The 14,865-nt window shown below is 48.6% G+C and overlaps 1 protein-coding gene across 1 annotated transcript; it reads left to right on the top strand.

The window, feature by feature from the left end:
• The first annotated feature begins 89 nt into the window (after positions 1-89).
• On the top strand, positions 90-4,091 carry HMGN2 (high mobility group nucleosomal binding domain 2). Its single transcript, XM_032710088.1, has 6 exons — positions 90-475; positions 1,188-1,232; positions 1,608-1,637; positions 2,294-2,344; positions 2,632-2,727; positions 3,138-4,091. Exons 1-6 carry the CDS (start codon positions 461-463, stop codon positions 3,171-3,173), a joined length of 273 nt encoding a protein of 90 aa, XP_032565979.1. The 5' UTR covers positions 90-460; the 3' UTR covers positions 3,174-4,091.
• Positions 4,092-14,865: the final 10,774 nt, after the last annotated feature.

The raw sequence follows: 14,865 nt of genomic DNA, 5'->3' as shown, positions 1-14,865 counted from the left end.
TGCGCGCGCGCCCCCCCCTCCCCACATCTCCATCCACTTCGCCCCCCCCCTCCCCGCCTTTGGCCCCACCCCACGTGACCCGCGCGGGCCAATGGGCGCGCGGGGCGGCGGGGATCCGGCTGGAACCGGTTGGGCCGCGTCCGGCTCTATATAAAACTTTATAAACACCCGATTCCAATTAGTGGGGTCGGGGGAACACCCAGCGCAGCGCGAGCCCCGCAAACCTACGGGGTGCAGCCCCCCCCTTCCTCCTCCTTCTCCTCCTCCTTCCCCCTGCCCCGCGCGCACTGAGCTGCCAACCCGCCGGCACCGCTTCACCCCGCACAGCGCGCCCGGCTCTCTCTCTCTCCCCCCCTACCTTCCCCCTCCCTCCCTCCGCCGCCTCCCTCCGCCCCCTCACGCCGCCCAGCGCGCTCCGCTCTCCCTCACACACTCACACCACACGCACACACACGGAGCCATGCCGAAGAGAAAGGTACGTGGAGCTGCCGCCCCCTCCCTTCTCCTCTTCCCCGGTGTCCTTTCCCCCCCCCCCCCTTTCCCGCTGTCCTCCCCATCCCCCCCTCACGGTGTCCTTCCCTCTCCCCCCCCTCACGGAGCCGCCTGTGGGAGGGGGGGGGCGGGACTACGCGCTTAAAACACCCCCCCCCCCGGCTTTCCTCCCCTCCCGTTCGGGGCGGTAACGGCGGCGCGAGGCCTCGGCGGGGCCCGTTCCCGGGGAGGGGGCCCCGCGGAGGGGCGGGAGGGGCCCCGGTGGGTCCCCGCCGGTCCGAACCGGTTGGTTTTGGCGGGAGGTCGGTGTGAGGGGAAGGGGGTGGGGGGGGAGGGGAGGGGAGGGGAGCGCCGGTGTGGGGCGGGAAAGGGCGGGAAGCGGCGGCAAAGCTTTGCCGCCAAAACGGCGGGGGCGGGAGGGGAGGGGGGGAGGCCCTGAGGGGACATTGACCATCCCCACACAGACACACAGACACAGAGACACGGCCCCGGCAGCGCCCGCCCCGCTCGGGGTGGGTCGGTGTGGGGTTGTGCTCCGCGATCCCCCGCCCTGGCCCCGCGGGGAGGGGCTGCCACCGTAGCGATGGTGCCGTGGGGATGCTCCCCCTTGGGGCGTTTTTTCGGGGTTAAAACAGCGGCTGGTGCCTGAGCGTGTGTGCTTTCCCCCCACCTGTCCCTACAACCTGTGTCCCCAGGCTGAAGGAGAGACCAAGGGCGATAAGGCCAAAGTTAAGGATGAGGTAAGAACTTCGGTGTTTTGGGAAAGTTGGATCATCAAGTGTTCCCGTTGGAAGATGGGGTTTAACTCCATCAGAATATCTGGGGAGCCGGGGGGGGGAGGGAGGGTTGGTCTGAATCAATTCTGACTTTTCAAAGTCTTAAGTGTCTTTTTTAATCGTGAAAAATCTACTTTTAACCATGAAAATTCTACTTGAATATCCTCAGCTATTAGTGATTTCAATGACATAGCCTTGTGTTTCTTGAGAACTGGGGGAAAAAGGGAGCTGAAAACATAATTTCTGGCGGTTTTACTACTTTGAAGTCAGAGTTACTTATGAGTTTTTGAGAGTTCATGTTCTGTGGCATTAAACTCAATCATTTTCCTCTTTCAACAGCCACAACGGAGATCAGCGAGGTTATCTGCTGTGAGTACCCTCTTGCTGGGCAGAGATGTCACAACACTTGGTATTTTTACAATTGACCATTAGTTGTGTAAATGTGTCAGAGCTGTAGGTACTCTGGAGACAGTGTTGTTAGCTGGGAGTAAGTAACTGGCTTAAGGAACTGCCCCATTGTGTGGTGTTATGGGAGTGGTAAAATAATTGACAAATCAAGTGACTGCTTTGATTTTAAATGTTTTGGCTTGCTTTCCTGAAACTGAACTGTTTAGCCTGAATGTTTCAAAAAATGCAGTTTGTTTCTCTTTAAAGTAATTTCAGTAAATAACATGAATAAGTTATTTTAAGAAAAGTCCCTGGAGTGGGACTTGTCACAAGGACATGTAGTGACAGGATGAGGGGGAATGGCCTCAAACTGAAGCAGGGCAGGGTTAGATGGGATATTGGGAAGAAACTCTTCCCTGGGAGGGTGGGGAGGCCCTGGCACAGGTTGCCCAGAGAAGCTGTGGCTGCCCCATCCCTGGAAGTGTCCAAGGCCAGGTTGGACAGGGCTTGGAGCAACCTGGGCTAGTGGAAGGTGTCCCTGCCCGTGGCAGGGGGGGTGGAACAAAATGATCTTTAAGGTCCCTTCTGACCCAAACCATTCCATGATTCTCTAACACAAGGTTTTCCCTCCCTTGCAGAAACCTGCTCCTCCAAAGCCAGAGCCCAAACCTAAAAAGGCAGCTCCAAAGGTGAGTTGTGTCAGTGCTGTTTCGAGAGCTAAATGGGTTGTGAGCTTTAGCTTTGATTGGCAGCAACTAATAAACCCTTGACTAGACTGGCCCGTGTTGTCACTTCATAAAGTGGCACTGGAGACTTCCAGATTTTACAGAATTTGTGTTAAAAATAATGAAGTGAAGACTCTTCCCAGTGGCTGTCAGTCCCTTGGACACACAGACGTTGTTGTTGTGCTGTGTCCTTTGGGGCCAACACCCAGCTGTTGGTAGCTGACAGCAGAAATACCACCTTGCCTTTACAGAAGAGCGAGAAGGTGCCCAAGGGGAAGAAAGGAAAAGCTGATGCTGGCAAGGAGGGAAACAACCCTGCAGAAAACGGAGATGCCAAAACAGACCAGGTATCACAGCACCCTGCCTTACATCAGGATCCACTCCTTTCCCTCTCAAACAGGGACAGGTCTTGGCTTGTGCTGACGAAGAGGAACTGTTGCTTATTCACACCCGTTGCTTATGACACTTAAAGACACATCCACACACGTGGCAGGTGTTGGTAAAGAGTTAAAGTTGCCTGTTTGCCAGGTGCTGTTGCCAGTTACTGTTCTGGCTCTGTAAAGTTTGCACCTATAAAGCAACTTAAGTTGTCTTTTACCGTACCTCAGATGCTAAATTTGATACTATTAAAAATTATTTTTTTATTTAAAATCAGAGCACTGCAGCCCAAAGAACACTTGGCTCTGCTCAGGGATTTGTTATTTAGAAAAATGAGTTTCTGTTTATGTGTTGACTTTCTCCCCTTTTTTCTTTCCAGGCACAGAAAGCCGAAGGTGCTGGTGAAGCCAAGTAAAAACGTGTGAATTTTTGATAACTGTGTACTTCTGGTGACTGTACAGTTTGAAATACTATTTTTTATCAAGTTTTATAACAATGCAGAATTTTTGGTTTACTTTTTTTTAAGCTATGTTGTTAGCACACAGACCGCTTCGTTGTTGTGTTTTGGGGGAGGGCGGGTGGGTGGGTGGGTGGGTGGGGGGGCAAGTGGGGGGGCAAATGTCATTTAGTCTATTTCTCAAAACCTAAATTTTAATAAGAAAAAGCTTTTTTCCAGTCCCCCCCCTCAGTTTTTTTGGAAGAAGGGCCCTTCCTGCAGGGATGGGGAAGGGATTCCTGATGCTGCGTGTCAGTCGAGTCCAGGTGAACATCAGGAGCTCCCAAGGTGCCGTTGCCCGCTCCAAACCCCAACGCCACCAGTTTCCCTTTGGTGTCTCCCTGTTTTCACCCAGAGCCTGTCACTCCAAAACACGGCAAAACCGGCATTTTTTGGGACGTGCCACACCTCAGCCCGCTGTCAGGTGATCCGGATTCCTGGTGTCTTTTAATTTGGGATACACACTGGCTCAAAAACGGGGCTGTGCTTCCTCTTTTCCATTGTGGATCTTCAGATAACAGAAACCTGCCTCTAAAATTTTATCCTGCTGTAAAAAAAAAGTCAGGGTCGGTGTGTGCAGAGTTGTCAAACAACGCGCTGGTGTCAACGTGTCCACCCTCACTCTAAAAGTTTTCCCCCTCTACAAGTGTGAGCTGAAGATTCCTAAACGGTTCCATAGCAACTTTTTCCGTTCCACTAGTCCACAAAGGGAGGGGAGTTTGACAGTTGTTGTAAAATGTTGCAGATTGTAGCCCATGTCCTGCCTAAATTGCCATGATTGTTCATGAAAAGTACCTTTAATAAAGCTGGATACGGTTTGGCTTGGACTGTTCTTAATGCTTTCTGATTTCTCTTGCCTTTATTTCATCTCAGGTCATTTAAGAACTCGCTGTGTGCATGCCTGTGTTTATTTTGTCATTCAGATAATTAGCTCAGTCTTAGTGTACAGCTGCAAAGTGGGACTTCCTTGCCTAAAAGCAAGGTTTCCTTAACTAAAAAACTAGGCTGCTGCAGGATGTGTTGAAACTTCAGCTTACTGGGAAGGCCCAAAATGAAGCATGTAAGTGAATCTACTGAGATAAATTATCCTCTTTATTGTAAAAAAAAAAAAAATGGTACTGTATAAAACAGGATTACAGTGATCTCGCAGTTGCTGCAGAGAAAAGCAAATTCTGGTGAGCTTTTCTTGGGAGTGAAAGCAGAACTGGCTCCATAAAACCGATGATGTGTTACATTTCTGCACTTAAATTTGAATATTGTTGCTCCTGCTAATCGAATCCAGACCTGGCTGTGGTAGTGACTAAGCAGGGGACGAGATTTGTCGAGTAAAAATGCACCATTTTTATAGTTGCTACTTGGACTCCAGAGCAGAGCCAAGCCCAAACCCCCTGTGTAAACGTCTCCTCCAGTGACTGTCAGATGGAATATTTTTTCCATCTCTGCTTGGCCTTGCCTGGGATTTCAGTGTCTGTTTGTGATTAAGTTCAGTGACCTGTTTCAACCTGTGCTGATTTCGGAGGGATTCCAGTGAAAACGAGCAGGGCAGAGTTCCACATCCAGAGGTTTTCGGCGTCGGGAGTGCTGGGAAGTGTTCTGGAGCGGCTGCACCTACAGGGAACAGTGAGATGTGCTAATGTGAACTGCTCCATCTTGTGTTACTGTGCCTGGTATGTCACATTCGCCCCAGCAAACAGAAATAATGATGAATAATCCTGTTTAATAGTCTTTAATAAACCCCACCCAGAAGCAGCAGCTTAGAAACAGCTCCTGACCAGTGGCTCACTCAGGCAGCCAAGCAGTGGGATGTGGCTGCTGGAAGGCTGTGGCTTCCCAGCAGTGGGAGCAGGGAGAGGAGGTTGGTGGTTGTCCAGGGTGTTCTCCAAGAGATGCAGCTTGGGAGGAGCCCTGTGTGGGGTTGAGGTGTTGGGAAAAGCGGGAAGCGAGTCCAGGAGTGACCAGAATGGCTGTTGGGGTTCTGTGACGTCTCTCTGGTTCGCTGTGCCTTGCTCCCATCGTAGGGGTGGTGGGAGGTGTGAACTTGGGATTTCCCAGTGAATCCCAACTTTCCAAGTACCGGAGGGGACGAGTCTTGAAGCCTGTGGAATGATCTGGGACTCGGGCACAGCCTGGGTGACACCATAAGCACCGTCTGGGTGGTGAAATTGGGATTTCACCCGATTAATGTAATCGCATTAAAATAACAATTATATTTTTAAATCTGCAAGTTTGAAATAGCCTGCCTTGCTTTTGTAGAGATTTACCTTGTTGGGTATCTACAAAGAGAACGAGCACTTCCAAAGGAATTGGGCTCTGAAGGGGTTGCTACTGACCAAGTTGCCGAGAGGAATGTTCTTGTGTTTTCCTTTATCTTTGGAATCTACATGCTGATCCAAACATCCCCACGTAAAAGATGTTATAAAGCAGTTTTAACCCTCCGTGGGTGATCTGTGCCATGACTTGGTGAGGGCTCTGTCTCTTCTCCACAGAAATCAATGGATATTTTTAGTGCTGAGATTCCAGGCTCTTGCTGCATCTGAGGTGCTTCCCAGTGGATGTGCCCTGCGCTGGAATTATTGGCCTGTTGGGCTTGACTCAACTCGCAGGGCTCATCTATTTCTCCTTAAGCAAATAGAGGGTGAGGGATGCTAAAGCCAGTAAATCCAACTAATTAGCTGTGTAAATTAAAGCTGAGGAGCTCTGTGCTGCAGCCTGTGCATGGTTAGTGGTTAGAGGCACCACAAATCTGCATCGCCGCCTGCCAGAACGCCCGAAGCTAAAAAGGAAGTTTTTCTGTTAAATTGTAATCATTTTACATGGAAAATGGCCTCTGTGTATCTACTGGGAATGGGATTTGTGCTGCCTGGTGCAGTTAACAAGCCGGTCTGCCAGGTGGGCTCTGCATCAGCACAGGTTTTTGTCCTTTTTGTGTGAGTTTTTGGAAACTGGAGGTCACCAGTTTGATGGGGACACACGTGCAAACCCCAACAATCTTCCTGTTGGAGGGTACCAGTGCTGTGAGGCAATGTGCAGTTATTTTCCAACTGAAAAGGCACGGGGAGTATCCTCTTTCCAGCCAAGCTGAGGATCCTCTCTGGTGAGACCCCACCTGCAGAGTTGCATCCAGCCCGGGGCTCCCCAGCACAGGAAGGACAGGGAGCTGTTGGAGCAAGTCCAGAGGAGACCACCAAGATGATCAGAGGGATGGAGCACTGTGAGGAAATCTGGGAGAAATCTGTGGCCTTCCAGTGAAGGGAGCCTTCAAGAAAGATGGAGGGAGATGTTTACAAGGGCCTGGAGTGACAGGGCTTCAAGCTAAAAGAGAGTAGGTTCAGATTATTTGATTATTTAGATTATTTGGAAAAAGTGACAGCATCCTCCTCCTGTCCCTGAGTCCTGCCACGGGTGGGGATGAAAAGGAACAAGGAAGGAAAATGGCCTAAATTCAGTGAGTGCATCCAGCAGATCCTGAGTTTCAGGATCATTTGTGTCAGAAGAATCACCCAGCTTGATGGCACGGGGATTTCATTGTCCCTAAATCATCCCAGATATGGTAATACCATACCCAGGGACTAATATTGCTGACTATAATTCCTGGGAAATGGCTCCTTATCCTGCAGTTCGTGGAGATGAAATGGAGCTCAAGTTAAATTCACAATTTACAGAGTGAGCCCATCGTTTGTAAGGGATGGGAAGGAGATGGCACAGGGGGAGCTGGTGCTGAGTAGAGTTGATTGAGGCTAATAAAGAGCTTTAGTAAGTTGGTTTTAGATGATTTCTGATGTGAAAGGCTGGGTTGTTTTTAAAACCTTTTATTGAAAACTGTTTTGTCAATCTTTTGGGGTTTTAACCGTCTCCTTGCAAAGGGAGCCAGAAAATCCGTGGCGTGGCAGAAGGAGCAGCAACAGAAAGCAGCAGGGAAAGCCTACTAAATGTGGGATCTTTTAAAGTGCATTAAAGCCTCCAAACAAGAACATTTTGTGGCTTTAAATACAACAAACCAGCCTGGAGAAAGTACTTGGGAAATGTAGAAGGAACGTTCCCACAGTGGCTGAGATGACCCGGGTGTGGAGCAGCTCATCCCTCCACCTTCCAAAGCACTGCAGGTACTACAGGTACTACAGCATCTTTCTAGTTTTCCCCTTCTAAACAAGGTTTGATAGTGGATTTAATTTATTCTTGCTCAGTTATCCCACTGAGTTTACATTTGCATTTTTAACAAATTCCCTTCCAGGCAGCAGCTCTCCCCTGCTCTCAAGCTTGTTGGTTGCCACTGCTGTGCAGAGGTGAGTGTACATGGAGCTAGAGAGGAGTTACTATCAGATTTCTATTAATCTGGTTACTCTAGATTACTATTTGGCCATTGCCCAGACAGATTTTGTTTGCCTTTAGTCTAATGAAGTGGTATCTTTGTGCCTCTTGGTGAAATTCAGTGTTACCTCAGCACAAGAGCTGAACATACCTGTATTGGGGGTTCTGAGTTTAGCCCAAGGACTGATTGTGAACTTAGGCAACTACATTAGTTTTTCTCATGGTTTCCTTCTTACTGGAGATGATACCAGAGGTTGTTCCCGTGTTGTGGGTGTTTGGTGAATGGGTTTTGTTGGCCTGCAGCCCTGGTGGGAGATGCCCAGGTTTCCCTGCCATGCCAGGATCCAATTGGCTTCTGTGTTGCCAAGCCCTGCAGAGGAAAATTCCATTGATACTGAATCGATTTCTCCTGCAAAAAAAAAAAATAAATTACAGAAGTAAGCTGGATTTGAGGCAGGTTGGCAGGGGAAGGCTGGATTTGGCAGCCCCACGGTGTCTCCTTGCCACAGCCCAGCGGACTCGGGGATTTGCGCGGTGCCGTTTAGCTCATTAACACGCTTTGATTAACAGCCTGTTCCTTCCCTTCGCCACACGGTGGTACCAGGAAACACAGAATCGGGGCCTGGAGATCAACAAATGGCAGGGAGCATCCAAAACCAGCTTAGAAAACTTGGGGAGACTGGAGCATGGTTTGTCATGATCTAATCTATTTTCTTTTAGAAAGCAGAAGTGCTGCTCCAGCATCCTCCATGCTCTGCCACCATCAGAGGCTCAGACTTTGTCAAACAATACTCACCAGAGCAGTCTGAGGCCCCTCTGAGCCTCTCTTTCTACTTTTTGGTATGTTTTTCCTCAAAATCCAGACAGAGTTCTCAATTCCTCATCAGTTTACAGGCACAGCTGACATTTCACAGGAATCCATCCGTGGTATATCAAGCCTTTGAACTTAGGCTTCCCAAATTCTATTTTAAGAATCACTGGACCATTGCTTTTCCTCCTCAGGCCATTATTGCAGCTGCTGTGGCTCATGTCCTGAAAGTTTGAGCCTAAACTAGAGCTGCTGCTGTCCATCTCATCTGTCCTCAGCTGGGGAAGGGATACTTTATCCTAAACCCGGATTCAAATAGGTATCCTATAAACCTGGTCACTGTAAGGCTTGTTGGCACAAACTACTTATATCAGACTTGCTGAATCTTCAACCTGAGATCACAAAATAAATAATAATGTCCAAAAAAATAATACTTTCTTCATTGGAAAGCTCCCTGTGCTTTTTGTCATGTTTCCTTTTGCTTTTGTGTGCCAGTATTTGAGTGCACGTGCTTTTTCTCTGCAAGCAAAACCTAGGGAGTTGAATTGTAATACCTGTGCTAGTTCACAATCTCTCCAAAGGTCTCACCAGGGCGGTTTTTCTGATGCTGTAAAACTGGGGGCTCAATTTGCCAGCCAGCAACTTTTACCAGCATTGCATTTAAGAGTCCCAGAACGTCATCCCGTGATGTGTCTTAGGCTGAAGCAATGCCATTAATTGCTGGTTTCCCTTCACCTTTTACATTATCAAAAAGCCTCTAGTGTTTGAGTTATCTCCTTCTAGCACATGCTTTCCATGTTTGCTTTTTCCAAGGAGCAGTGTGTAAAGCTGGAAAGGAAGTGGCTGCTTCCCAGAGCTGGCAAGATTGCAGGGCAAGCACTTGACACCCTCATGATACTTCCTTGAAGTGGATGCAAAACAGAAAGAGGAGCTCCTGGTAAGCCAAACTCATTCCTCTGCTTCAGTTCTCAGTACCTGCCTGGGGCAGGGATTTATGAATTTATTGGGATGGGGATTTATGAATTTATTGGGATGGGGATTTATGAATTTATTGGGATGGGGATTTATGCATTTATTGGGGCAGGGATTTGTGCATTTATTGGATGAACTGGGCAAAACACCAACCTAGAATTGTAGGGAAAAGGCAGAGATTTCCAGTCACAAGTATAAATGCTGTGGCATGAAGACGTAGCAAACATTGAAACCAAATGTTTCAGGGACATCTGAGTGTGCTGAAAAACGTGGAGATTTTATTCCCGTGTCTCCATTGAACAGGCCCTGTCACCATGCCCTGGTAGTTCCTGGATAATAAACCTGGAGTGGTTGTCCCATGATTAGCAAAACAAGCAGACCAGGGTTCCCATCCATTTGCAGGGAGTGCTTTGGGAGTCTGGCTTATCGATTAACTGAGTGAATGAACGATTTTTATCAGCAGTGCAGGGATGAGCCACTGGTTTGGGTCTGGGGAGGAAAAGCCAGGCTGGACAGGGCTGGTCTAGTGCAAGGTGTCCCTGCTCATGGCAAGGGTGTGGGAGGAGATGAGCTGCAACTGTCCCTTCCAACCCAAACATTCTGGGATTCTATGAAAACAATAGGCCAGCTCAGCCCAGACTTGGGAATGCTGATAAACCCTTCCCTCCCAGGAGGAGGTCTGGTTGGCAGCCCCGCTGCTGGGACTGACGTGTGCTGGCTCCAGCTCCGTGATATCCTATACTGTGAGCCTGCCTTGCACACAGGAGCAAACAGATTGTTTAAGATAAACCCACCCCAATGTCACCCCAAGGTCCTTGTCACACGCCGCGTGCCCAGACCTGGGTCTGAGCATTCCCAGCCCCTGTGCACTGGAGCAGTGAGAACTGCAGTGCTCTGGGTTCCAACCCCAGAGTCCTTGGGTTCCTGCCTGGCATGAGGGAACAGTGTCTGAGCAGGTAACATTGCACAACCAGACAGGGGTGAGGACAGAACTGTGATTTCCTCGTGCTGGTGTGCAGCTCCCAGCACAGTTCCCATGCTCTGCTTCCTTGTGTACCTCCCTGTGCAGTGCCAGGCTCTCCTCACAGGAGGCAATCTTCCAGCCTCCCCACCTCACCCACACGTGGGTTCTGCAGGGTTTTTGCATTTAGATGCAGTCCCCATCTTACACTTGGTGACAAATAACTCCCTTTTCCCTCTGACTGGTGCAAAGAACTGCAGGACCGTGAGGGGTAACAAACCTACTCTGTGCAGGCTGTTTTACTTTGTTCTTGAGCTGTTTTACTTTGTTCTGGAGCTGGTTTACTTTGTTCTGGAGCTGCTTTGCTTTCTGCCATAACCCTTTCACCTCACGGAAGGATTAATTTCTAAGACCATAGTGCTGATATTTAAACCCATCTGTTTCTGTGGGTACAGTGATGATATTTAAACCCATGCCTGTATCTTCCTCTTCCAAAGGCTTCTGCTGGTGATCTCGTAGAAGGGACATTTATCTGTTGGTAATTGACTCCCATATTAACTTCCAACTGGCAAACAGCTGCCAAAAAACTGTTTCCCTTCTCTGTTGATCAATAGTCCCTTTCAACAAGTATCTGGTGTTACTGAGTGTTAACAGCTAATAGCACTATGATTCTTATACTATTTTAAGGACTGTAGCATATCCCAGAGTCCTTATATCTGATAGAATGCTTTTGAGTTAAATAATGTTACATCAGATGTTATTTATTATCAATTTCCCACACGCTGACCCTCTTTCCACCATATCTTGTGCTGGGCAGCTGCCACAGGACATTTATCTCCAACATTATGTCAGTGGCTTCTTAGGCTGAGGGGGAAAATGATTCTGTGCAGACTGTAAGTAGAAAAATGAGACAGCAGGTCTGGCCAGGAATTTCTGAAACCAGGTTGGGAGCAAATATCTGATTTCTCCCAGGAAAAGGGTGAAAGGAGCAGTTACCCACCATACAAGTCTCAGCTTTGCTGTCACTGAGGTCAGTGGCAAAAGTCAAACCACTTCCAGGGTTGGAGCAGTTTAAACTGCTCACTGCCTCTTCCAAAACATTTATTGGCATAAAATAACACCCACTGAAGCTTTTATCTACCCATTGGGTGGCAAAATACTTGATTAATCAAGTTTTTACTTTGTAAATTACTGTTAATCAGCAACTGGAGACTCCTGGGAGAGCAAAGCACAGGCGAGTGAGAGGGAAGGTTCTTTAATTCTTGAACATGAATGTTGGGGCACATTTCTCTATAAAAGATACTTAGTTCTCAGTGGTAAAACTTCACCATCTGATCAGCACCACCCTCCCCTCTGCACAGCAGAGGAAAGGCACAGCCACAACATGAGAAAGAGGTGGCTTCAATCACATGGGTGCCCACAAAGTTTAGAGGAAGAAAGATAAAAGTGAGTTCTTGCTTTTGATGCTAGAAATTATCTTTTCTGAGCAGCTCTGGAGTATGACAATAAAATGAGAGCAGCACCCAAGACTTAGGCAGGTGGATTTGTAGGCTGCTAATGGAAAACCCTTTGGGCTGAACTTGCAGTGCCTGGGTGGGCACTAAATAATTTTGAGAGAGGATTTTTCTAGTTAAGAGTCAAGTGGTTCCTCCCTTGTCAGCAGGGGTTTGAGTACTCTTGATAAACTCGCCCAGAAGGGCACCAAGCATCTCCTCAGAGAGCCAGTAAAGGTCCAGCTGGACAGTCCTGGCATTTCTAATACAAACCACAAGAGCCTCTTTGGGAAGAAGAACATCTAAAGAGCAGCCTCCCATCTCCTGGCTTCACTCAGGAAGGTGAGAGGAGGGAAAGAGCAATTTAGTAGTCAAGCACAAAGTACCAGCCTTGTATTTTACAGAGTGTTGCAAGACTGTGCAATCCTGCAAAATATCCAAGAGCCTCACTAAATCCAGAATCTGTTTGTTTGGGGGTTTTTTGTAACGCTGATGAGGGACAGATGGATTTTCTTTTTCCAGGGAATCGGGTTTCTGACATCACTGAACCTCTTGTGCCTTTTGTTCACTCCCAAACAAGGAAACCATTGAGCACAGTGTCAATGTATCTCCTACCTGGCCATGAAGCTGAGTCATACCTGTGCTCTCTGCTGCCTGAAGCAGTTTCTAAAACACAGAAAACAAGTATTGTTGGAAGAGAAGTTGGAGACCTGCTCTTCTCTCCTTAAATGATGAAGGCTCCTCTTTCTCCCACCTCTTCAAAAAATCGTGCTTGTGTTACGCCTTCCTATGTAACACAGTCAGTCATTAGGCCAAAATATTCCCTGCTAGGATCATTTCTCACAGTTTAGAAGTTTATTTCTCTGCCTGGTTTTGGGATGTGGCTTTTCAAGGCTGGATGTGTGCAATGGTCTCTGCTTACTAAGAGGACTGAGCAGTAAAATGCTGCAGGTCGTGTATTCTCTCTGAAATCAGAAATAAAGCTTGGCTTCCCCCTAAGGAAAATAGTGCTCCGGGGTCTTTGGGCTTCTCAGCAGGATTTCTGACATTCACTTCCAACTTTAAAATGGTTTCTTTATTTTTTAGGTGGAGTGATGGCATCCCAAACCCCAGGATGGGGTAACTAGGAACAGGTATCTGTGTGTGCCCTCTGTGTTGCAGGATGAGACTTGTTCAGCTTGCAGGATGTCATCCTGAGACCACAAACACTGGGATGACATCTTCCTCTCACTGGGACTCTGTTGAAATGTGTTTTTGTTTTCCCCTCCCCTGTCTGGAGAAGCTGGGAGCTGTGTGCTCTGGAAGGGCATCTTTTTGTATCCACTTGAAAGCCCCATCACTTGTTTACAAGATCTTAAACCTAAAAGAGCCATAAACCCCCACTGTACTTAGTGCTGTGTTTACTCGGGTTTCTCCCTGGCTGGGGTCGGTGCAAACAGCCCTGGCAGCTTCACTCCTGTTTACAGTTTCCAATAGTTTTCTCTTTCATGTTATCCCTCCCTCACATATCCCTACACTGGAAAAAACTACAAACATAGCTGTGTGCTCCATTAAAAACAAGGTTTGCTGGTTAACTGGCTCTAAATAACTTCCCACCTGGGCTGCAAACCTGCTTTAAAAATTAAATTTAAAAAATAATAATAATAAAAAAACCAGTAAGGAATTCCTTATGTCTTGTATGGGGTTTTGAAAAAAGCCTTTTTCAGGTAGAAAAAGGAAACTTTTATGGAAGAAATGCTTCCCTGTGAGGGTGGGGAGGCCCTGGCACAGGTTGCCCAGAGAAGCTGTGGCTGCCCCATCCCTGGAAGTGTCCAAGGCCAGGTTGGACAGGGCTTGGAGCAACCTGGGCTGGTGGAAGGTGTCCCTGCCCATGGCAGGGGGTTGGAACAAAATGATCTTTAAGGTCCCTTCTGACCCAAACCATTCCATGATCTGAAGTGTAGTTTGAGCCACTCTTGCCCTCTCATGTTTTGAAGGAAGAGCTGGTCGGGGGAGCCTGCAGAGCTCGGCTGGGGGGGGTGTGCTGAGCACAGCAACTGCTGCAGCCGGCAGAGCCCGAGCCCTCAGTAGCTTGTCAGGAATCCAAAAGGCTGGATGCGCTGTGAAACAGCTCCTCTGAGGTCCCAGGAAGCAGCCAAAGGTTAGGGCAGAACCACAGGCAATTGGGCAGAGCATTATTGGCCTCGCATAGCTCGAATACCGAAAAACCGAGTCACCTCCCACTCTCCCCTCTGATGATGTGAAGAGATGTCTGTGTTTGAAACAGATGGTTTTCTCCTTTTCTTCGGATGTCCGGGGCTGTGTCCTGCGCTGGAGCTGGAGCTGGAGCTGGAGCCGACCACCACTCGGTTATTTGCATCCAGGAAAGGGAAGGTAACTGATACAGGAGACGGGCAGCGATTGTATCCATGACAACCAGCAGATATGGCCTCGCTGCCTCGCAGCTCCTTCCCCATCGCCTTCCCAGGGCACACCCCGGCTCCGGCGGGTCCCTCTCCTCAAGGCACCTCTTGGCTGCAGTTCAGTGTTCCTCGGAGATATGCACAAAATCCACAAATTAAGCACATTTCCCGGAGCCAACGCAGCAGAATTCCCTGGCTTGAGCTGCGTGTGCTTCACCAAGGGGCTCCCTGGGAGGGGTTTCGGGAGATCCGGATGCAGGGATGGTGTTGGTTTACACAAACACCACGTAGGAGCAGGGTGGGCTTGGCAGACTGAGAGTCTGCAGAACCAGCAGGCAAAATGCAATTTATTCTGCTGGGAAAAAAAGGGTTTAGATACGTTAAATCCCTTCAGAAATGCAGGTGAGCTGAGCAAGGGAATGTGATTCTCACCTGTGCAGGAATGTCAGCAGAGGTTAAAGGTGTTTGCTCTGTGAATAAGCCTCAATCTGCACAATCCCTGTCCAGGGGAATGGGAGCTGCCTGGGCTGTGCTTCCCTAAGAGCTCTGCCTCCTGCTGCCTGCTGTGGTGCAGTTCCTGCATTCCAACCACTGCCTGGACCTGCCTTGGAAAACGCCGGCATTTGAGGCAGCTGCAATCGCACCCAGTGCTGGGGAACGGAAAGAA

Source organism: Chiroxiphia lanceolata, chromosome 24 (assembly GCF_009829145.1).
Source record: "Chiroxiphia lanceolata isolate bChiLan1 chromosome 24, bChiLan1.pri, whole genome shotgun sequence".
In the NCBI taxonomy this organism is placed as follows: domain Eukaryota; kingdom Metazoa; phylum Chordata; class Aves; order Passeriformes; family Pipridae; genus Chiroxiphia; species Chiroxiphia lanceolata.
This window is presented reverse-complemented; position numbering and strand designations above follow the sequence as displayed.